The sequence below is a fragment of the Homalodisca vitripennis genome, unplaced genomic scaffold, assembly GCF_021130785.1.
Source record: "Homalodisca vitripennis isolate AUS2020 unplaced genomic scaffold, UT_GWSS_2.1 ScUCBcl_3428;HRSCAF=8959, whole genome shotgun sequence".
Classification (NCBI taxonomy): Eukaryota; Metazoa; Arthropoda; class Insecta; order Hemiptera; family Cicadellidae; genus Homalodisca; species Homalodisca vitripennis.
The window spans coordinates 21668-44409 of NW_025779537.1; the positions used below are offsets into that span (position 1 = coordinate 21668).

At 35.4% G+C, this 22742-nt stretch overlaps 2 protein-coding genes across 2 annotated transcripts; both read right to left on the reverse strand.

The window, feature by feature from the left end:
- Nucleotides 1-272: 272 nt before the first annotated feature.
- Nucleotides 273-13669, reverse strand: LOC124372522 (dentin sialophosphoprotein-like). Its single transcript, XM_046830921.1, has 6 exons — nt 13587-13669; nt 13238-13415; nt 11863-11994; nt 7301-7408; nt 1636-1697; nt 273-419 (listed from the first exon to the last, which is right to left on the reverse strand). The coding sequence occupies exons 1-6, from the start codon at nt 13623-13625 to the stop codon at nt 273-275; spliced, it is 666 nt and encodes a 221-aa protein (XP_046686877.1). The 5' UTR covers nt 13626-13669.
- A 19-nt stretch (nt 13670-13688) lies between these two features.
- On the reverse strand, nt 13689-20827 carry LOC124372521. The gene is made up of 4 exons (XM_046830920.1): nt 20087-20827; nt 19756-19902; nt 18605-19434; nt 13689-14329 (listed from the first exon to the last, which is right to left on the reverse strand). Exons 1-4 carry the CDS (start codon nt 20267-20269, stop codon nt 13843-13845), a joined length of 1647 nt encoding a protein of 548 aa, XP_046686876.1. The 5' UTR covers nt 20270-20827; the 3' UTR covers nt 13689-13842.
- Between the last annotated feature and the right edge of the window lie 1915 nt (nt 20828-22742).

The following is a 22742-nucleotide window of genomic DNA, read 5'->3' on the forward strand; positions in this document are numbered from 1 at the left end:
GATGGTTGCGGTACATTATTGTTATTGGCGTGAACTAGTTGTTGACTCAACTGCACTGTAGTAAAATTCATTTAGTTTGTTAAGCTTACCAAAGAATATGATGTCGCTCAACAATTTTTCAGCTATACTCTTCTGATCTGCACCGAGACTCCTTAAGTCACATGCATACTTTTTACCAGCAATGTCATAGTCATCCGCAGTTTGTTGTGGCGGTGGGCGGTTATTGAAGTATTGCAACGTTTTACCCGCTAATTCCATTAGTTGTTTTTCCCTCAGAGGTAAGGGAGCTCGGGAAGCCGAGGTTGTTGATGATGAAGAGCGGATACTTCCTGTGAAAGTGCCGATGATGGGTGAGATTCTTCAGACGGAGCGTCTTGGATTGCAGATTCTTCCATCACAGAGGCATCGTCATCTTGTACCTGAAATTAAAATAAATCTACGGTAATGAAGACTGTTTATGAATAAGAATAACATCAATATTTTTGTTTCAGTTCCCCTCAAATGAAGAGGATTGGAGAGCAGTCTCTAATGGGCAAGCAAAATGGGATTTTATCACATGCTGTGGGGCTATTGGTGGGAAACATATTTCAATTGTAAAACCACCCAACAGTGGGTCTTACTACTACAACTACAAGGGAAAATTTAGTATTGTTTTATTAGCACTGGTAAACGCTAATTACGAGTTTATGTTTATTCACAGTGGCATTAATGGGAAGTAAGTGGCAGATGGTGGAGTGCTTCAAGAAACGCCATTGTATAACAAATTAAAAGATGGGATGCTGAATCTACCACCACCTATTAATATCCTGGACACACAATATACCTTGCCTTACGTATTACTTGGAGATGAGGCATTTCCATTAATGGAGAACTTACATAAGCCTTATTCTCAGAGAAAAGGGTTAACCAAAGAAGAAGGAGTATACAATTACAGACATTGTAGAGCGAGGCGTGTTGTAGAGAATGCATTTGGAATTTTAGCTACGAGGTTCAGGGTATTTAAATCTGAAATGGGGATTTCTGCTGAGAATGTAGACAGTGTTGTTTTGGCAGCATGTGTACTCCATAACTACGTATTTGTTGAATAAAACAAACACGTACATCAGGACTGCAGACGTTGACAGAGACGACGTAGAATCTGGAGAAGTTGTTCCTGGAGAATGGCGTGGTTCGGCGAGCTGTTTGGTTCCTTTACAGCGCACACCGAGAGCAATGTCGATGTTAGCAAAGAAAAGCAGAGATAACTACAAAACATACTTCAACAATGAGGGAAGTGTAAGATTTTCAAGAAAATATGGCATTTAGAAAAACATCTAAGGAGTATCTAAGGAGCCTATATGTAAACAACTGCACTCAAAATATAAAACATTTACTTTCATTCTTGCTAATCACAATAAGGGTTAAAACTCATTAATTCATTTCTTCTTACAAAAACATAGTTATTGCTTGAAATATTGTTACTTAATGGGATAATACGTAAATAATTAAAACTATTTGTTACTCATAATAATCCATGGACATTTAAAATTTTATTTGTTAAAATAAAAATGTTAGTCTTCAACCGTTAACTTTGTAAACAGTTTTTAATGTAAATGCAAAATATTTGTAACAATAAAGAGAGTATTCCGAACTTACTTGATCGTCGTTGTTCGTATCTTCACCCAAGCTGGACTTCCCTTGTCTTGGTGTTTCTGAATCTGCGATAAAACAAAGCAACTCGTAATACCACAAATTTGGGACATATACGTCATCTGCAGAACTACCGGTTTTCCTTTGAGAGTCTAATACCTTTTTAAGCTCACGTCAAAAACTGCATCGTAATCCATGAATTTTTTTAAGAACAAAATCTTTGGTTGCAGTGGGGTAGGCTACTTCTCTTTACAGAACTCTAACAGCTCTGCGTATGCATCATTCCGCATATGCGTGTTTGCGTAATCATTGATCTTCGTATTCCACAAACATGGATGTAAATGGTATATGTTAATAAACTGCTCCAAAAATCCTTTCTCGCAACTCATTACGAACACTACGATATTCAGTACAGAACAGCTCTGCGTTGCAAATCTGACTGAAGAGCGGAAACCGTTGCGATACCGTGCCATTCACGTTGAAACTTGTATCAGTATCAGTTGCGTGGTGTCGCCAAACTCCGCAGTCTGCGGGATACTGAAACATGGCATCGACACCGCCTGATACTGCAACCGCTTCATTGCAACCTCCCCACACACGATGATATCTGTTGCACGAAACCTTGTATCGATACATGTATCGCAACAGATCTCGGCGTGTGTGGGCCGATTAACTGTCTTGCATAGTAAACTCTGTTGCAAGTTAACATCGGCGTAGGCAGGGTTTTCTGGACATCAAAACATATCGCTACAACAGCCGAATTTGTCTTAGATTCTTCTTCAGCACTTCTTTTCGCTGCTCTAGCATTTTCAGCTTCTGTCAAGTGACGTTCTTTTTCAGCCTTGCTGTTGTCAATAGAATCTTGATTTGTGCCAAATTTAATTTTAATTTCCAATCCGTCACATTTGTTGCACGTATCACTACGAGGTGGTTTGAAGCTAAGATTGAATTGAGTCACAAAAATGTGTCTGTAGAATGACTTTTTACCGAGGTCAACCCCTCATCTTTACAAAGCTCAACATACAGTTTGTGCATTTTCTTAATGTCTAAATTGCTTTCCAAGTACTTTGTTTCTCCATTTTTTGCTCTCGAATAGTGGCTTGTAGCTTTGGGGAATGATTCTATGTGTTTGTTTATGTGATTTATGGTTTCCTCAGATATTTTGTTTTTAGGGGCATGTTTGCCTCTACGGTCCCGTGGAGAAACACCTGCCCCCGCATTCTGTTTTGTTGCCAGAACATTGTCATATCTTTTTTGAGAAATATCTAGAGAAACCCCTTTCAGTCCCAAATTATTATTTTTTTTTTTTTTTTAATTCTTTTTCATTAAAAACCTGATCTTTGGGGTTGTTTGAACACACATATGTAATTTTTAGTTTAAAATTTTTGTTTAATTGATTTTTTGCGTATGTCCATCTACATGGACAGTGGGACTATATGAAAGTGAAAGGGGGCCATTTAAATTTTAAGTGGTCACATTGAAAGGTATCCTTAAAAAAATGACTAAATGGGAGGCTTGAAAATAACACAAAACAATTCTACAGGAAGTATAAACATATTTTATTATTATTATTATACCCTTACATTTCAAATAATTAAACAAAATTGCAAAAACATCGAAATTAGATGATAAAAAATCATAATTTGACATACTTTGTGTGATACATAATAAAACAATTTCTGTATGACAAAAGGCATAAATGTACTTGGCACTTTGTGCAAAAGACATGGGTTTTTCCTTTGCAATTCTGGTTCTTACAACGTGTAGCCTCTTTTTTCGAGTCAACTTCTGGCAGATGGTCTACCGTATCTCGACGCATGGCTTTGGAAGGTTGGACTTCTTCCCTGGTCCTTTCCTTTGAAGTAGAATGTGAAGGGAGGTCTTCTGTGGATGCAGGCCTTCCCCTTTTCTTCCTTATGGTTGCTGTTTGTCCAACATTTATAAGGTGGTCACTTATACTAGTACGGAATTTTAGTAAGTCCATAATATTTCTTTTTTCAATGTTATTCATTTTACAATCAATTTTGTATTCAAACCATGAATTAACTATTGCTAAATCAATAGCATGAGTAATCATTCTCAGTGTCCATTTTTTTGATTTTATGAATGTCCGATAGTAGCTAAGCAGCTGGTTCAACTTGTCCACACCTCCCATGTTTTCATTATATAGTTTAGTTATTTCAGGCATTTCTACTTCAATATACTCTTTTTCCTTTTTTATCTATCCCACCTTCTAACAGTAACTGGAGTTCCTGAGGCAATAAAATTAGATTGCCATGTTGACAAGTTTGTTGTCAAACCAACTAATTAGTGCGACTTTATTGTCAGCACTACATATTTCATCACATGTACCCCGTCCTGTTGCCTTCATCTCTTCTAAGGGTCTAAGTGGTGGTCGTGTGTCAGATTTTTTCTTTTTGTTGACACGACCAAACCTAGGCAACTGGATAGTACCAGCTGCTTGAATGTTTAGATCCCGTAATATTTCAAATAAATTATAGGATGCAAAAAAATTATCAAAAAATAGACAGTGTGGCTCTGTTAGAAGATTGTTTATGGCAAGTTGCAAAACGACAGAGGGTAACTGCCCAAATCGTTCCAACAGTTGTGGATTAAATTCTGTGGTTGGACCTTGATATAATATGAAATCGTAAAGAAGGCCAGATTGACCACATAGGCAATAAATTTTTATCCCATACGGGTTTGGCTTCCCTTTTATGTATTGTTTCATGCTGAGATTTCCAGTGAATGGTACTATCTGTTCATCTACAGCGACACATTTCTCTACATGAAGTTGCTGACATCTCTTTTTCACAGCTTCATATATTGGTCTTACTTTCACAAACTTATCTGTGTTATCTTCGGGTATATCTAAATTATCTATTAAATGTAGATTTGTTTGGATAGAAAAAAAATCTATTCCTACTCATACTATTAAACATTGGAATTCTGTAGCTTTCTTCCCAATACATACGTAGGCGAGGAAATCCTATCGTCCCGATTGCAATCTGAAGACCAAGAAAATACTTTATTTCATTTACCGTTAGGTTTGTAAATGTATGGCCTTTTTGAAACAGCGTACCTATTTTTCATTTCTTTTATGTTTTCAATGATGTCAGATGTAATATAATTTTCAAAGTACGATATAGGTTCACGTACATCTAGGCCTATAGCTTGTTGTTCATCATTTGAAACAGAAATAACCTCAAAAATTGGTTTAGGAAAAGGTTTTCTCACCCAACAAATATTATCTTTTTCTGTTAGAATAAAATCCTCTAAAGGATCAGGTCTGGTTGTTTGTTGTGGTGTACCCACTGTTGGTAATACGATAGGCCTATCTGAATTTTGATTGGGTAAGCCTAGGCCTAGAGTGTTATTAGTACCCCTTGATGTACTAGGCATATGATTACCGTCAATAGGCCTAATACTAGAATTACGAGATGTGCTCTCCAAAGTTATCTCGTTACTTACGGCTACACCAGAAAATAAATCACTTATCTCCTCATTCAGGAGGTAAATGTCTGCAATATCATCGTCTTCATTATCTTCTGGTGGTCTAATGCGAGGGATAGTTTCTGCTTCATCTTAATTCTCATTTTCACTCAAATCATCAAGCTCAGATAAATTTCAATTTTCAATTAAATCTAAAATGTCTGATGAACGTAACTTTTTATTATTTCTGTCCATATTTACTACAGTCCAATTGTCATAACCTAAAACTGTACACTTACACTGGAAGTTTCGCCCTTACAGTAACCAAAAAATCACAAATCCACTATTCCAAGGCCTTCTAAATCGAAGACATTTAATTTTTAAATGCCCCTGCCGACTTGAAGCAAAACCCAGTGTCCACGTAAAAGGACACCCATATTTAAAAAAAATTCCTGAAACCACTATAATAAAGATAAATACACGTATTTCACATCAAAACATTACGTGTATGTTTTTCTTTCAAGAAATATGTATTTTTATATGGAAAAATTTACTCAGCTGTTTTACTTCCAAATTTATTGAGGTTATGTCAACAACAACATTAGCTGTCCCTTGACGTCAACCAAAATAACATTACTAATGAACTTCAAAGACAATAAAACTAGTTTATAGGTGTTTTTTTTTTTTTGCAAAGAACAAGTCCATGAGCATGGACAGTGGGATTTAACAGCATAAAAGTAGTTTAACAAAATTTAAAAAAAATCCTAAAGTTGATGTCCATGTACATGGACAGTGGGACTGAAAGGGTTAAGGAAATAAGACTTGCAAACCCTTTTTCCTAGGAGTTTCAGCAGAACACTCGTCTGTGTTTCACAACATTTATTGGCTACCTTTTTGGTACACACAGTTCCATGCATCCATTTATAAAAGCAGACTGTAAGTCCGATGATTTTAAGCCCCAAAACTCATAAAAGTTCTTTTCGCTGCTCTAGCATTTTCAGCTTCTGTCGAATGACGTTCATTTCAGCCTTGCTATTGTCAATAGAATCTTGACTTGTGCCAAATTTAATTTTTTATTTCTAATCCGTCACATTTGTTGCACGTATCACTACGAGGTGGTTTGAAGCTAAGATTGAATTGAGCCACAAAAATGTGTCTGTAAAATGACCGCCTGATACTGCAACCGCTTCATTGCAACCTCCCCACACACGATGATATCTGTTGCACGAAACCTTGTATCGCAACAGATCTGAGCGTGTGTGGGCCGCTTAACTGTCTTGCATAGTAAACTCTGTTGCAAGTTAACATCGGCGTAGGCAGAATTTTCTGGACATCAAAACATATCGCTACAACAGCCGGATTTGTCTTAGATTCTTCTTCAGCACTTCTTTTTTCGCTGCTCTAGCATTTTCAGCTTCTGTCAAGTGACGTTCTTTTTCAGCCTTGCTATTGTCAATAGAATCTTGACTTGTGCCAAATTTAATTTTTATTTCCAATCCGTCACATTTGTTGCACGTATCACTACGAGGTGGTTTGAAGCTAAGATTGAATTGAGCCACAAAAATGTGTCTGTAAAATGACTCTTTTACCGAGGCCAACCCCTCATCTTTACAAAGCTCAACATACAGTTGTGCATTTTTCTTAATGTCTAAATTGCTTTCCAAGTACTTTGTTTTCTCTCCATTTTTTGCTCTCGAATAGTGGCTTGTAGCTTTGGGGAATGATTCTATGTGTTTTTTTTTATGTGATTTATGGTTTCCTCAGATATTTTGTTTTTAGGGGCATGTTTGCCTCTACGGTCCCGTGGAGAAACACCTGCCCCTGCATTCTGTTTTGTTGCCAGAACATTGTCATATCTTTTTTGAGAAATATCTAGAGTTTTAAGGAAATAAGTCTTGCAAACCCTTTTTCCTAGGAGTTTCAGCAGAACACTCTTGTCTGTGTTTCACAACATTTATTTGCTACCTTTTTGGTACACACAGTTCCATGCATCCATTTATAAAAGCAGACTGTAAGTCCCATGATTTTAAGCCCCAAAACTCATAAAAAACTTGTTTTCTTTTATCATCAGAAATATTTTTGCACTCGTACCGGCAAACATGGTCATAGGGTTGTACTGATTTTGCTCTTACTTGGTTCCCTTTTGAATCGGTGTAAGCTTTGCCAAAGTTCCGCAAAAGTTTTGCTTTACTCCGTTTCCAGTTTTCTGGGATTCTCAGTAGTTTCCTTGTCCTTTTACTTTGTGTTTGTTCTTCAGCATCTGACAAAGATGATTCTGATGAATCCTCTTCTTCTTGGCCTGGATCGTAATTCCTGTCCTCATCGGTATCGTCAGGAGGGCCAGGTTCTGAAACCAATGATTAAGTTTAAAACTAAATAAAAACTCATTATTTAGGTTCGAAAGCCTGTTGAAAATGCATTAACAACGTCAAAAACGTATTGGCTCCCCTTTACCCTTTGAAGCACGAATTTTCCAAATGACATGTTTTGATTTTATTGTTATATTCCTTATTAGCATAGTAAAAATACTTCGTAATATTATTTTTTGCCTTTAAAAATAATTTTTAATTTCTTTTATTGAGGTGGTAAGATACAAATACCACTATGCATGTGAGGCCTTTTTTTGTATAGGTGTTGAACGAAATAATAAACTTAATTATTTAAAAAAAAAATGAGTTTATTGATAAGAAAACACGATATTTCCTTACAAATTCATATTTACTAAATTGTACTTAATTCTAAATTTTTTATTGATTTTAATTTAAAAAGTTCACACATAGGTATATGAATATTGTAAGACACAATCTCTCCTAGTCTATGTTTTATGGTAGGAGTGGAAACAGTTTTTTTGATTCAATTAGGCAGAAAGCTATTTTGCAGATAGAACACGCCCATTTTGACCTGTGTTGGGTTTCCTTTGTAGAACACCAGGCACATCTGCGGGATGTAGCCTAGTTCTGATTGGCATGTGTTTCTGCCTTGGCAAATCGTATTTCTTGAGGAACATTAATCTTATATGGATTTAGTTTCTCAGCTGACTTTCTTCCTCTTTGTTCAACACGAGGCAGACCAATTAGGGACCTTACTATACTCATTTTAAAGTTTTTAAGGTATCTTGTTTCCCTTCCGTGTGACAATTGAAAATTATAAAAGCGTTGACCACGGTAGTATCCAGAAAGTGGTAGAAAATTCTTGGCCACCACTTCATTGATTTTCTTTTTATTGTATATGTGGCTTTCAGCATATCTCCTTTATCAACATATCCCATGTGAAAATTGTAATCCTTTACTAGGCGGGGGACAACTTACTTGTGTTATTGTACCATTAGACTCTTTTCTGTTCACTGTAGCCACTTCTTGTGGGTTATGGTAGTTGGACAGAAAATGAATTCCCCTTTTATCCTTCCATTTCAGTGTAACTATACCTGTCCTAGTTACACCACCAGATTCCCTCTCCCCTATCCATATCTTTGTCATCCAAAAATTCTTTTGGGAAGTCTTTCCTGTCAGGTCTTAATAGTGCCTCATGCCTGAATTTTCTTTTGCTGCAATGCAATTATAAGAGTAACATTGGTAAAAAAATTATCAAAGAAGACAGTATAATTTTTTACCTAACAAATACTCTGTCAGTTCAGAAACAACCCTCTGGCCCAAATCCTTCTCAATTTTATTTTGCCTCTTCCCCTCATATACCTGAAACTGAGATACATAGCCCCTCTGTTCAGCTCGGACCCACACTTTGTATCCACGTTTAGTGGGCTTCTTTGGCATGTACTGTTTTATACAGCTACGACCTTTGAAGGCAATCATCGATTCATCTACTGACTGAAACCGTGTTGGATAGTAACAGTTTTTTATATTATGTTTCAGTTAAAGTGTTCAGCAAAGGTCTTATTTTTATAAAGTTTATCGTATTCTGGTGATTCACGTGGAGGAGTTTTACTATTGTTATTCACATGGAAGTTAGTGAGAAACCATCCAAATCTATTGACAGACATAGTACTAGATATGTAGTCATCTCGAAGCTCACGTGATGAGGACCAATAATCCCTGTATGATGATAATCTTTTTATTCCCATGAGGATATTTATTCCTAAAAATATTTACATTTCATTAATATTTCTAGGAGCTCTATTTACTCCCCCTCCTTTTTGGGTCGCGTATAGGTTTGTTTCATATACTAGTTTTTCTATAAAGTTATTAGGAAATAATGCAATGGGTGTTTCTGGTTCTATCTGAGACCCTGTAATTTCATTGAAGGGGGTTGCGTACCTCTCTATCCCGCCCATGTTAAATTACACTACTTTGATGTACCTTTTCTCAGGAACTAATAAAAATAGAGAGTTATATTTCTGTATCTGGGAGGTAAGGGCACTATGTCACAAAACTGTTTACTTTTCAGGAGAACAGTTTGAAAAAAATGTTTCAATATAAAATGTTATACCTTATCATTTATATTCATTACTAAATTGATTTTTTTTTAATTTTATATTTTAACTTATTGTCTATTTAAACTGTTTTAAAACAAAAAAACTGTTATTTACCTATTTTAAAATATTTTATTAAAAAAACTTGTTGGACTTGGTGCTTTTTACCTCTGAGAAAGTAGCGGGTTGTTAGAAATGAAAAGGACATAGAGTTTTAATTCTGTGAATTTTTTTCCAGTTTTAATACTTCATAATACTTAACTAGTTACCATAGCAACTCAAAATTAAATAAACACTGTATTTCCAAAATAGTGCCAACTAATCAGAGTCTTCTTCGGGGTCATCTTCTGGGTACATGGAGACGTTGTTGCTTCTCGGCAGATTTTTGAAGTAGTTATGGCACACATATGGGAGTAATGGCAGTAGTGCTATCAGATCATTGTATTTTGCTACATTTATTGGTAGTCTCTGGTATGATACTAATAGAAGAGTTTTCGGGAACGGTAGTTCTTGTCCTCTACGGGATCGCACATAACTCATTTCTGAAAAATGTCCGTCAAATGGAAGTTTTGAAGAAGAGATGACCCATGTTTTCTTGTCTGGCTTGTATGTGTACAAAATTTGACATGAGAACAGTGTTTTTGTCAATATCATACTTCCTGGACACAAACGGAGAATCTTTGCCTTTTAGCAAAGGACTCAAAGTTTTTAAAACCCTCTAATTCCATGTTAAATACAGAGTATTTTGAAGAAGTTTGCCGCACTAATTGTTGCCAGCCCCAAGGTGTCAATATGCTCATACTGTTAGCTTTCTTTCTTTTTCTCTCTATGAGAGCGTGAACTTTCAAAAACGTATCAGCCTCCATAAGCGTATGTCCTTTGAGCAAAAACTTTTGATTAATGGTTTTTATGTGCGGATATTTTTTCAATATCCAGAAGAAACACATAATCATAGATCATTGTTTTTGTTTTGACCATAAGAGTTGTCCAGTCCATAAAGTGATATCTTGAACAGCTGAACCTGGAATCACATTGTCAGCCCACTTCATGATAGCTGAAGCAATTTCATTCCCTCCTCTTGCTCCTTTTGTTTCGTACCACATCAAGCAGTGAACTGTTGAGTCAAAGGCATCATGTATAGTAAAGTCAAGAATCCACAGTTTTCTTTTGTAGAAGCTCAGCCCACTTGTAATTAAAGGTGTCGGTGAACACTTCTGTAAATCACCAGTCAAAACTTTATAAGAAGGATCCTCCTTGGTAATTTTTGAGTCTGCGGCTTTCAAATCGTAACGCTTCTTTGATTCATCTATGTGATTCTTGTACTCGGCTTGTATTGCCTCTCTTTCTAACTGACTCAAATTACCTTTAAGTTTAGCTTGGTAGGAATCGCATGTGTTAACTTCAGGTCGTTTGAAGGAAAGATTGAACCTTATGTTAAATACGTCACGATACACCCAGTTTTTAGCAATATTTTCTTCAGAGATGTTATTCGATTTACAGAACTCAAGGTATATCTCATACGTTTTTTCAATGCTGAGGTCAGTCCATAGATACTTTCTTGTGGCATTCTCTCTAGAGTAATGGCATTCGTAATAAGGAATTGATGATATGTGGTTTAAAACAGTATCAATGACAGCATCACGGGTCCTGGTGGGAGGTACATGTTTTCCTCTTTGGTCTTGTTTTACGATTCCACTAGGTTGAAGGTTTTTGAATGTATTGATAACAACTTTGTTGGATATGCATAAAGTATTCAAGAACATGACCTAGCACACTTTCATTCTATCATTACCATTAGGATTGAAAATAGTAAGAAAGAGTATGCTTTTTGCCTCGACCGGAATTTAAACGCCTTTGTCTTTCTCGCTCTATCGGTTGGCATTGAACACAGGAAATACTAAATTTCCTTTTGACGTCTGATGTACTTTGTTCACACCAATAGGATTTTAAAATCTGTTGCCGACACTCTTCAGAAATTTTCTCGTAGCATTTCATTTTGCTAGAAAAAGGTAGCTTTAGGGTTTTGGCTGGAATTTCCTTCCCTTTTTTTATTAGTATATGCTTCTCCTTTTGCATGTTTCTGCTTACGAACATTGCTCAACCAACTTTCTTCACGTCGCACTCGTTTTCTTCCTGGCTGTTTGATAACGGTTTTTATTCTTTACTTTTCTTTTGTTACTTGCTCTGTTTTGATCAATAACACGCTCCTCTTCATTATTAGGAGGATTGTTAATTAGTGGGGGATTATCTGAAGTGCTTGACCCGGCAATCTGGAAGTTTTGTTCGTTGGCAACATCCCTATTGTTTTTGATCTGACTGAGAATCACTTATTTTTCCTCTTACTTTGTTACTCATACATGTTTGATTACGAGTACCGTTGCCAGGGAATAGTTCATGAGAGCTAGTATCAGAAGTTGACTCATCATCGGGGAAGAATTCTTTGTCGGCATCCGAGTCGTAAAGCCCCAGAGAACTAGCGCCAGAATCATCTTCGTTTGGATGGTCTGCTGAAAAAAAATTATTACTTAAACTAAAATATGCTAGGCCTATATTATTTAACGAGCTGTTTAAATTTAAGAGTAACCGTATCATTCCGATCCAGAAAAATCTTGGTTGCCATCTAACATGTCTGGTGGCTTTAATTCCAAGCACCACTTGAGTGCACGTCTAATATGTGGTGGAATACTTTTTTTTTCAAAATTAACTAGCTTTTAACAATTTTCATTTTTTAAGGGGAGTTGAACGCAAAAATCGGTAAAAAAAATGTTTTTTTTCGCTTTTATTTTTTATTTTATTATTTGATTCTTTCTGAACAATTTACTGCAATCCCTACATAAAAATGGCTTTCCGTTGAGCTTCTATGATTTTTCAAATATAAGACTACATAACAAATTTAGTGCGTTTTGAGCGCTGCGTTCTTGTCTTTTATATAGTAATTATTTTAGCTGGCTGCAAAAGCGTCTGCAGCTTCTGGTGTTTTATGTCTATGTCGTTAACCTCTATTGCTCTCTTACAGACATCTGGACATCAGAGCATCTCTGCCCTGCTAAGGAAGAAAAGGGTATCTGACATCTGGCCTATTTTGAGCTAGGCTGACTTTACTCTTTTGCTCATTGCCAAGCAGTAGATTTAAATATTAAGTTCTGGTTTTTTGAGGCAATTTGTAATATTGTATCCAGAATCTAAAAATATAGTTTATGAAGTAAAAAAATTCATTTATCATTTAAATACTTGTAGTTACATAAGTGTACCTTAAGCGATTCTAAGCCAAAAAAGCGTATCTGCCACATACGGTTTTTTTGGCTTCTTGTTCTATGCGATTTCAACAGCATGATTGTAGGGCTAAACACAGTAACAAGTCACATAATATTTATCTAGTGTTAGTTTTAATGATAAAATGAGACTTCTAATTACTATGATGACAAAGTTACACACATTTTTAGAAATTTACATGAATATCGTCTATACAACTCAGTCAATGTCATGTTCTGTGATTAGATCAGGCTCCTCACTCACTGCTAGATCAACCCAAAAGCCATGTCTGTTGGGAGGCATCAAAGGCACAAGTTTTTTAATAATGTCTTGTTTCTTTTCTTTGTTCACACCTCTGGGGCTGGTTCTTGTATTTGGTTTTGGAACTTCTCTCTTCTTCGTAAATCCTGCTTTTAAAAAGGACAATTGAAAGACTTCCCCACTGAATGATTTTCTGTAGAACATGTCAAAAGATCCTCTTTGGAAAAGAACATGTACCATTTTCACTAAGATATGGACGAGGAACTTTATGCATAATTTTATACTGTGAAGAATAGTTAAATTCTGTGAAAAAGTCCTGATGCTCCATGCTCTTTACAGTAACCTTTCCAGAGTTACTAGCTTTGACAGCATCTTTGAAGTCTTCAAAATCATACATTTTTCCTTTTGACTTTATCTGAAACAATACAAAAATTTAAAATTGAATAACTTAAGGAAAAAGAAACAAATAAAAAGCTGCGCCGAAAGTGGAAACGTAAAAGATTACTTAATTTTATAACATTTACATTATAAAAGTAGAGGTACTTGTAATATAATAGGTTCTAAATTCAAATTTATCATTGCTTACCTGTTTATTAACTTGGTGATGGAAATGGTCTGCAGACATAAATGTATGTCCTGTCTCTAGATAGTTTAAAACAATCTCATTAGCTTCAATATTATTTGAATTTACCAATCCTGTCAGGTAGGAAAACAAAGCCCAATTTTTGTTCTGGGCTGCACAATTGTCCATCCAAATGTGTATTTTTTTTGCATCTCTTTTGTGCATGATAAAAGAATTTAATGCACTCGCAATGTCCTCCTTTTTCCTACCGGAAATTCCCTCATGCCAGATGCATGCAAAAGGATCCATGGTTGGTTTTTTTTCCAACAGGCACAAATGATTCATTGAAAAGGACAATTCTACGAGTAAACACTGCTTCTTTGAACTGTTCAATGTGAGGCAACATTATTACTTTCTGCAAGTCCATTGTGTAGACAACTGTACCAGAAGGCCTATAACTATCTAAATTGTCTTTATCAATTGATTTTTCATATGCTTCTCGGGCTTCAGTATATTTCTTTTTATGATCTTTCCATTCATTGCATTCCGGACACAAAAGTTCATCGATTTGGCCATGATCTTGTTTGTGTAGATTGTACTTTTCACATCTTTCGCATTCCTCGTGGCCCAATTTTGCAAAGGAAATGTTCATTTCTGATATTACATTTCGATACAAGTCGTATGAACAATGAAAGTTTTCTTCTGCTTCGTGATCTTTCATTAATTCTTCGTGCATTTTTGCTATTGACAGTTCACAGGGCAAATATCTGTACCTCAGAACTATATGGGCCTAAGTCACATTTAGTAGATTTTACAGGAGAGCATAAAAACTACGAACAGTTGTGTTTATTCTTTATTATAAAATTATGAACTGTGTTTAGTTTCTACTTCACAAGTTAACTTACTTATGTTTATAGAAGCATTAAACTGCTTTAGTATTTTTATGTAATTATTTTTTTGTTACATTAAAAATGGACTTACGATATTTTGGCTCTAATCAAAAACATATGTTATATTGCTACTTGGACTTAAGCAACCAAATTAAGTGTATCCATTAGCAACCAATATACATGGTTTAGTCAATAAAAACACTATTACAATGCTAATAAAATATATTATCTAACAATGTTGTAATGGCATCTGGAAAGTTGTTTTTTCTAAAATCAAAAACATTTGTTTTAATGCTATTTGGACTTAAGCATTGTATTTCCATTAGCAACTAATATACATTGTTTCGTCAATAAAACACTATTACACTGCTTATAAAAACTATAAATATAAGGTAAGAATTAATCTAATAATGTTGAACTGATATCTGGAAAGTCATTTTCACTAGCCCCATGTGGAAGGTTCTCAAAGTAAGCCTTGTATTCTTCAGGGACCCACTGGAGGATTGTCATTAAATCTCTGAATTTTTCATTACTTATTTTCCTCTTCTCAGATCTTAGTTTCGGAACTGATTCAGGCATGATTGTTTCTTTTCTCTTATTTCTTCTCAAATCCACACTTTTAAAATCAACATCATCAAAGCTTGTTTTATAGTACAGTATACCAAGTTCTTCTCTTCGAACCTGTAACCAAACTGTGTTGGAAATGAGGAAAGGTTCTCCAATAGTATTTTTTTTTTCCTGTTTATTAATGGTCCATCTTTATTAGTAAGCGAAAGAAAATCAAGAAAGTGTTCAAGAGACATTTTCTTTACAATGAATGTGTTTTTATTGCTACAAGATGCGATGAAGTTCGCCCAATTATTAGTAGTAAATATTGTGTTAGTTTTAAGATGCTTTTTTGCTCTTTCTATTAATCCATGTTTACCATCTACCTCCATATGTGTATGCCCAGCTAATAAAAATTTGTGGTTTATTTCATTAATGTTGGGTAGAGTTTTCAAAATCCAAATGTACATAAAAATCATATTAATATTTCTATTTTGACCGCTGCAGTTATCGGTCCAAACAGTCAGAGTGTCAATGCTGCTTTTATTGAGCTCTTCATTTGCCCAGGTAAACAAACAAGAAGCCATCTCACTTCCACCTCTACCTGCAGTGGTCTCATTCCAAATCATGCACCACGTTTTCTTTCCACTACTGTCGTCAATGGTGTAGTTTTAGAGTCCAGAGCTTTCTCAAGTAGAAGCTTTGACAGTTTGTGAGAGCTGGAGTAGGAAGACACTTCTGTAGGTCTGCCATAACAACTTTAAATTTTTCATTTCCTTGTCCCAAAAGCTTATCTTCTTTTTTCAAATGGTATCTACGTGCTGCTTCATCTAGATGCTTTCTGCTTTTCTGCTTGAAGGTTTTCTTTTTGCTCACCGTTTGCATTCTTTAATTGGCAATCAATTCTGTCACAAAAATCACATGTGTCATTGTCTGGCAAATGAAATGACAAATTGTATTCTCTATTGAAAATTTCTGAAAATAACCATTTCTTTTCGGGTTTGATATTTTTTTCTTTACATTCATTTTCATACATGGTATACATTATGGAAATGTTTAAATCATTACCCAAGTATTTTTTGTTTGTCCTTTCCCTACTATAGTGACTTTCATATGCTGGATATTTTGATATGTGGTTTCTTATGATATCCTTTGCTGTCTCTGGTATTTTGTTTCCTGGTACATGTTTGCCACGATGGTCTGGTTCAACCATACCAGTACTTTGGGTTTTTAAGAGAGCAAACTTAACAAATGTTTCTGATATTACTAGTGTGTTCAAGAAAAATTGTTTGCAAACTTTTTCAAAATTGTTATCCCATTTGAGAAAATAAGTATGGCTGTTTTTTCTACTATTTCTAGAACCATCTCTTTGTCGTGACCTGGCTATTGGCTTGGTTGTAATACAAGAAACTATATACTGGCGTTTAGAACTTAAGTTTCTTTCACTATTATAATAGTCAGAATGAATGTGTACTCTTTGTGCATGACTTATGCGCTGAGAGCATTTCAAGCGACAAGTAGTTTTACAAGGAGGTCTTAAAGTTCTTTCTTTTACAATATCTCCTTTAGAGTTGACATGCTCTTTTCCAGAAATTCGTCCCTGCTTTCTAATGTTTTTTTTCCACTTTTTTTCATTCCTTATTCTTTTTCTTCCTTTATTTTTAGGTTGAGTAACTATCGGTAACTCGCTCTCCGTGTCATCTGAATCGGTGTATGGTACCAGAGGTATTATATTATTATTATTTGCTGTAGTATTTGTACTTACAGATTGACTTTGTACTTGTTCTAAATCGTTACTTAAAGTTGAATCACTCTCTGAACCTGAAGGTGGAGTGTATGTTGGATCATCGATGTCATTCTCAAATAGGTCGCTCACAGAAGATAGCGCATCATCTAAATCTTCCAGTGTTGTCGATGCTCCAGATTCTTGTTCCATGTTTGTCACTTGTGTTATCGTCTCTAGCTCCCATTCATTTGACTCTGAAAAATAAATTGTTAAGATATTTTGAATATTTAATTTTATTTAAGTGTTTTGCTTTTAATAACATAGAGCTTTCTTTCCTACAAGTGTTCCCAGCCTTCAAGAAATAGAGAAATTCACTCGGTTTTGTCCAATTTATTTTAATTTTTTAAATTGATGTTCCGCCAAAACATTGATTAGTTCATTATATAGATAGCCTACACAAAGAATGTGGATATAAAAAATATTATATCGTTAAAGTGGATTTCTATTGAATTTTTATCATGTTTTTGGTAATTATGTGTAATTTACTCGTCACTCACGAAGTTTTTCATATTGAAGTATAATTTCTGTTAAACATGTAGAATGTTAAATTAGGTAGAATAACAAGTCGGAAAGACAAAGAACCCCTAAGAATATAACTATTATCGTATGAAATTAATGCTCTCTGTCCCTACCGACTACAGCATTTACAGTCTAATGACAATGTACTAGGTCTAGGCCCAGCTTAACACGATTGAAATGGAACCTAAATTATTGCTAGGGTAGGCTAAAGCCCCCGAGTAAATACCTGCTACAATATGGTTAAATGGTTAAACATAACAGTAATTTACACAAAAAAGATTTTTATAACAACCATAAATTTACTGAAATTTATTTAAACTGAGCCTAGAGTATTATGTACCTACTAATCTCACCTGGTTCTACTGGAGTTGAAATGAAATTAAGAAGATGTACGTCTTTACTAGTTTCTCTTTCAACTTGGATATTTTCACTTTCATGCATGTTAAAATTCCATTGGGTTGAGTCATTGTCAGGTAAAACGAGGATGGATGTGCAATCTGGATTCAATACCTAGAAATAAAATTGAAAATCAAACATACACTTAGGCCTACTTCTCCTATTGGCACAACAATGTTCTAAACCTAGGCTAATAATAATAATAATAATAAAAATTGTTCCTTGAGGTCTGAGTATAAAATTCGAATTTTACTTTAAGTTTTACATATTGTTAGCTTGTAAACATATTTAAAAAATACTTTTAATTCGGTTAAAGTCGGTGAAGGAGTGGAATTTCTTCGTGGAACTTCTACTGATTGATTGCTAGGACAATCATTAGTTTCAGGTTTCAGATTATCTTCAGTGAACGTATTAAGGTTTTTCAATTTGGAAAGTATAAACTTTCCCCTACTTTCCATATTAATACCAAAACGTTTTGTTAAAAGTAGAATAAAACTTTGATTAGTACAGCTCAGTCCTAACCTCAATAATCTCTCTAATAGCAGGCAGCAGCAATATCAACAGTATTATTGACAGTCATCAGCTGTTCAGAAAACAGGACTTGAGACTAAATGAGTATAGTGGCTAGGGCCAGACAATGGCAAGTCCATTTTGTGGACTTAGGTTTTTGCTGAAATGCTCAATGTTCAGAACCATAACATCATAGGTGGAGTTAAGTTTGTCTGGTTCTGATATACCTCAGGACTTAGACTCATATAACCTTTGATAAATCATAAAAATAGAATTTTTAGCGGAGTTACGATGGTATGGCTGGATGTAAAATGAAATTTTAAGAACATACGTGCAATAACCTAAAAAATAAGAAATTTTGGACTTAGGCTCATATGGTTCTGAGGTACAGATATTTCCTGTTAGGAGCATGTTCTCTCCTATAATGTGATATACATGGATTGTATTTTAAAATATGATCCTTGATAATACTCCTATCCACAAGGTTATGTGGGGGGTGTCTTCCCCGTTGATCGCGTTTCGATAAAACGCCATCAGTTGATTTGTTCAAAACATTAGTAATGAACATGTCATTGTTTTTTTTGTAGCCGAGTGTGGATAAGAAAAATGTTTTACAAACCATCTTTCTTGCTCCGTCACTGTCTGTAAGGAAGTAAAAGAATGTTTTTCCCCTCCTTGATTCTTCCTCTGGGTGTGTTTTCCTTTTAACTTTGCTTTTATCAATGTGCCCTAAAATAAAAACTTTTCTCTCATTTTCCTCCATAGCCCAAAAGTGTTCGTGGATTTTCATTCTTCTGTGTTCTGTAAGTTTGGTCGTGCATTTTCTTTTACATGTATTATTACATGGGGGCTGAAGTGCATGTTTATCTTTATTTTTTTTACGTTTTGATTTAATGTCTTCTTTACACCTCGGCGCAGCTCTTTTCCTCGGGTTCCCATTTTTGGTGAACCCTTTAGGAGCTTCATCTGTTTCCTCGAGCAAAGCAGCTGTATTATTATGTTCTAAGTTCGACTCTGCTGTCTCCATCTGCTGGTGTTCCTCTGTTGGCGCTACTTCTATTGGGTTGACTTGTTCAACTACAATGGCAACATTTTCTACCAAATCTGGAGCTATGTCAAACAGCACGTCGACATTCTGTAGCTGTTGTTCTTCTGCCGCTTCAGGCAATAAATCAAACAAATCTTCAATAAAATCACTGGCATTGTCTTCATTTGATTCATAGCTCTGCAAAAAAGTGAAATAAATGAGTTTTTCATTAAGGCTATATTTTATATATTTTTTCATGTAGGCTATATTTTCATCCTATGCAATTTACATATTTGGTAATTCAATGAGTTATGACAGTAGTAAGATATAAATCAAACATAAAAGTTGCCTATAGACAACATTGCATAACCCTACAAAAGCTAACAAAATATGAGGCGTTGGTAGGCCTACATTCAACTAGTTCGCTTATTTATTTTATTTACTGAATTAAATAAATATATATTACCGATATATTTTAGGCTATCAGTTTGATAGGGCATAGTAGATTAAGCAAATTACCTTTTTATTATCTGTAGTTGTCGTAGACTCTTCATGTCTGATATCAACTTCTGTTAAATTAGCATAAGGCCTACTACGTGTTTCCTCATTGTTCAAGTGGACGACCATAAAAAGTGATCCGTTTTGAAGAACTGTAGGAGCGCTTGGCTGAAAAAAATAATAATTTTGTAAATAATTTTTGCAGGGACCAGCAAACAAAAAGCATTTAGGCTACAGTGGCTTAATCTAGACTAATTCTGCATATTGATAAATTAAGTTTGTTTTAAAAGCTCTATTTCTAGGCCTAGGATTAAAACTATATTATGGTAGGCCTAATCAATATTGTACTTACATCTGCATTACTAGAAGTAGATGGCAGAGACTGTTCTACTTGCTCAAACGATGTTGATGTACTAGGCCTAGGCCTAACTGGCAAAACTTCCTTAGGGGCAGGATTGCATTTGCTGTCAGAGTTATGAACTAAAAATGCGCATCTAGAAAATGATTTCTTACACACATTACATGTATAACCCATTTTAAACCATCTGAATCAAACACTTCTTCTCAAGGTTTCAAACTCACAGTCCAATCACAAATTCAGAGCTTATAAAGAAATTCACTTCAAACCTAAACAATTTTGTTTTGAGGTTATATTACGGCTTAATCAGCTGAGGTATAATAGTTATTAGTTATTCATTTTGCGTTTTTTGATGTCATTTTACACTGTAATGTTACACTATTAACAAAGTCAAGCTTAATTGCACACGTCTCAAAAGTTAATCCAAATGGGTAACTACATGTGACGTAATAGATATTCTAAGCAAGAAAACAGTATCTGCACGAGACTAAGCAAAACAACCGTATCTGCACCGCACATACGTTTATTTTGCTTAGACATAGTAGATACGGTGTTTTGGCTTAGAAATTCAGAATTGAAGTGTAGTTACGGTATATTTCATATTGATTATCTCAAAAACTGTTGTAGATACGGTCTTTTAGCTTATTTTTTTGGATTCCTCGTTGTCAATAACATAAAAATCACCTCTAACCTCAAATTCCTTAATTTTGTCAGTTACGGTCTTTTCGCTTAGCAGGGCAGATCTCTGTTATTGCCAAATTTCAGTGTTTTGGTTATGTTTGTTTACAAACACAATCTGAAGGCTGCTTGTTTCTATAGTTACGAACTGTGTCTTTGTGAATATAGTGAAGTGGTTTTGTATTAGTGTTTTAGTAACGCCTAGGCATGATTAGGTAATAAATTCCTATTTACCATATGGAATTTATTACCTAATCATGCCTAGGCGTACTAGTGTCTTCAAAAAGATAAAAATAAGGGCAATAGATATTACAGAAGTAAACCATTTGGACCTATCACACAACAAAGTGATGTTTTGGAACAAACTGAAGGTAGGCCTAGTTCTCAGCCAAGGCCTTCCAGTTCAAGGAAAAAAGTTGTCATCATCAGGGAACAAATGTTATGAAGATGTTGAATGTGAGAGTGAGAATATCATTATAAGTGTAGACATCATAAATGCTATTGTCAGTAATTTAGGCTGCAAGAGTTGCGGCGGTAATGTAAAGATTTGTATAGAAAAACAATGACGGCATTGTTAGTAATGTAGTTGTTTCTTGTTCTGGCTGTGACAGCAAGCACCCCTTCTGGCTTCTGCCATGTGTGAAAAATCAAAAATGTTTTGAAACAAATATACGTCTATTCTATGGACTTCGTTGTATCGGGAAAGGCCTAGAAGCCGGAAAGTTACTTTGCGCCATGCTAAACCTTCCACCGCCTACCACAGCTCGGAGTAGGTACTCTAAAGTTTTATCTCAAGGTTTGAAGGTTGTTGCAGAAGACTCTATGGTAAGTGCTGCTAAAGAAGCAATCATTGAAAATGACAATGACCCTGATATAAGTGTAGCTTTCGATGGAAGTTGGCAGAAGAGGGGTTACAAATCAAAAAAATGTTACGGAGCAACCTGTAGTATGGATACTGGTAAGGTAATTGATGTGGAGGTCATGTCAAATTTCTGTAGTGGTTGTACAAAAATCAAAAATGAAGCAAGTAAAGAAAGCCATGAGCAGCACTGTCTAAAAAATTTTAGCGGTAGCAGCGGAGCCATGGAGGTTGCAGCTGCTGTCAACATCTGGAGTCGCTCAGGAGGTCACAAGAGGAGCACGCTACATAAACTTTTTAAGTGATGGTGACTCCAAGGCATTCAATGCTGTAAATAAAATAAATCCATACAGCAAACCGATAAAAAAAATTAGAATGCGTTGGGCACGTGGAAAAGCGTATGGGTTCTAGACTAAGAAAACTGAAGCAGCAACTTGGTAGCACCCCACTCGAAGATGGAAAACCATTGAAAGGACCAGGTCGTTTGACTGATAAAGTAATTGATGAACTGCAGGCCTTTTATGGTAAAAATATAAAGGATAACTGCAATGACTTGACCGCTATGCATAGAGCAGTATAGGCAACTTATTTTCATAAGTTGTCAACAAATGAGAAACCATCGCATCAACTTTGCCCTCCGCCTCCTAACACATGGTGCAAATACAGGTTAGCAGAAGTAAATGAAGAAGAAATTACCTACAATCACAAACATTCTCTACCTCAAGCTGTATTGACAGCAATATAACTTACATACAGAGATTTGTCAAGATTAGATCTTCACGGTAAAACCCAGAAGGTGAAACGAATCTTTCAACAATGTAGTGTGGAACCGAATCCCAAAAAATGTGTCTGTTGGAATCCCAAAAAATGTGTTTGTTGGAAGAGAGACTCTTGTATTAGGTGTTCATGATGCTGTTCTAACATTCAATGAAGGTAACATTGGAAGGATCAAGGTTTTAAAGGAGGGAATAAAAGACTGTGGCAAATACACCGTAAGCACATTGAAGAGCCTCGATGAAGTCAGGATGAGGAAGGCAGATCTGAAAGCAGAGTCAATGACTAAGGAAGCAAGAATAAAGAAAAGGAGACAGTTATTAGGTGAGGAAGAGGAAA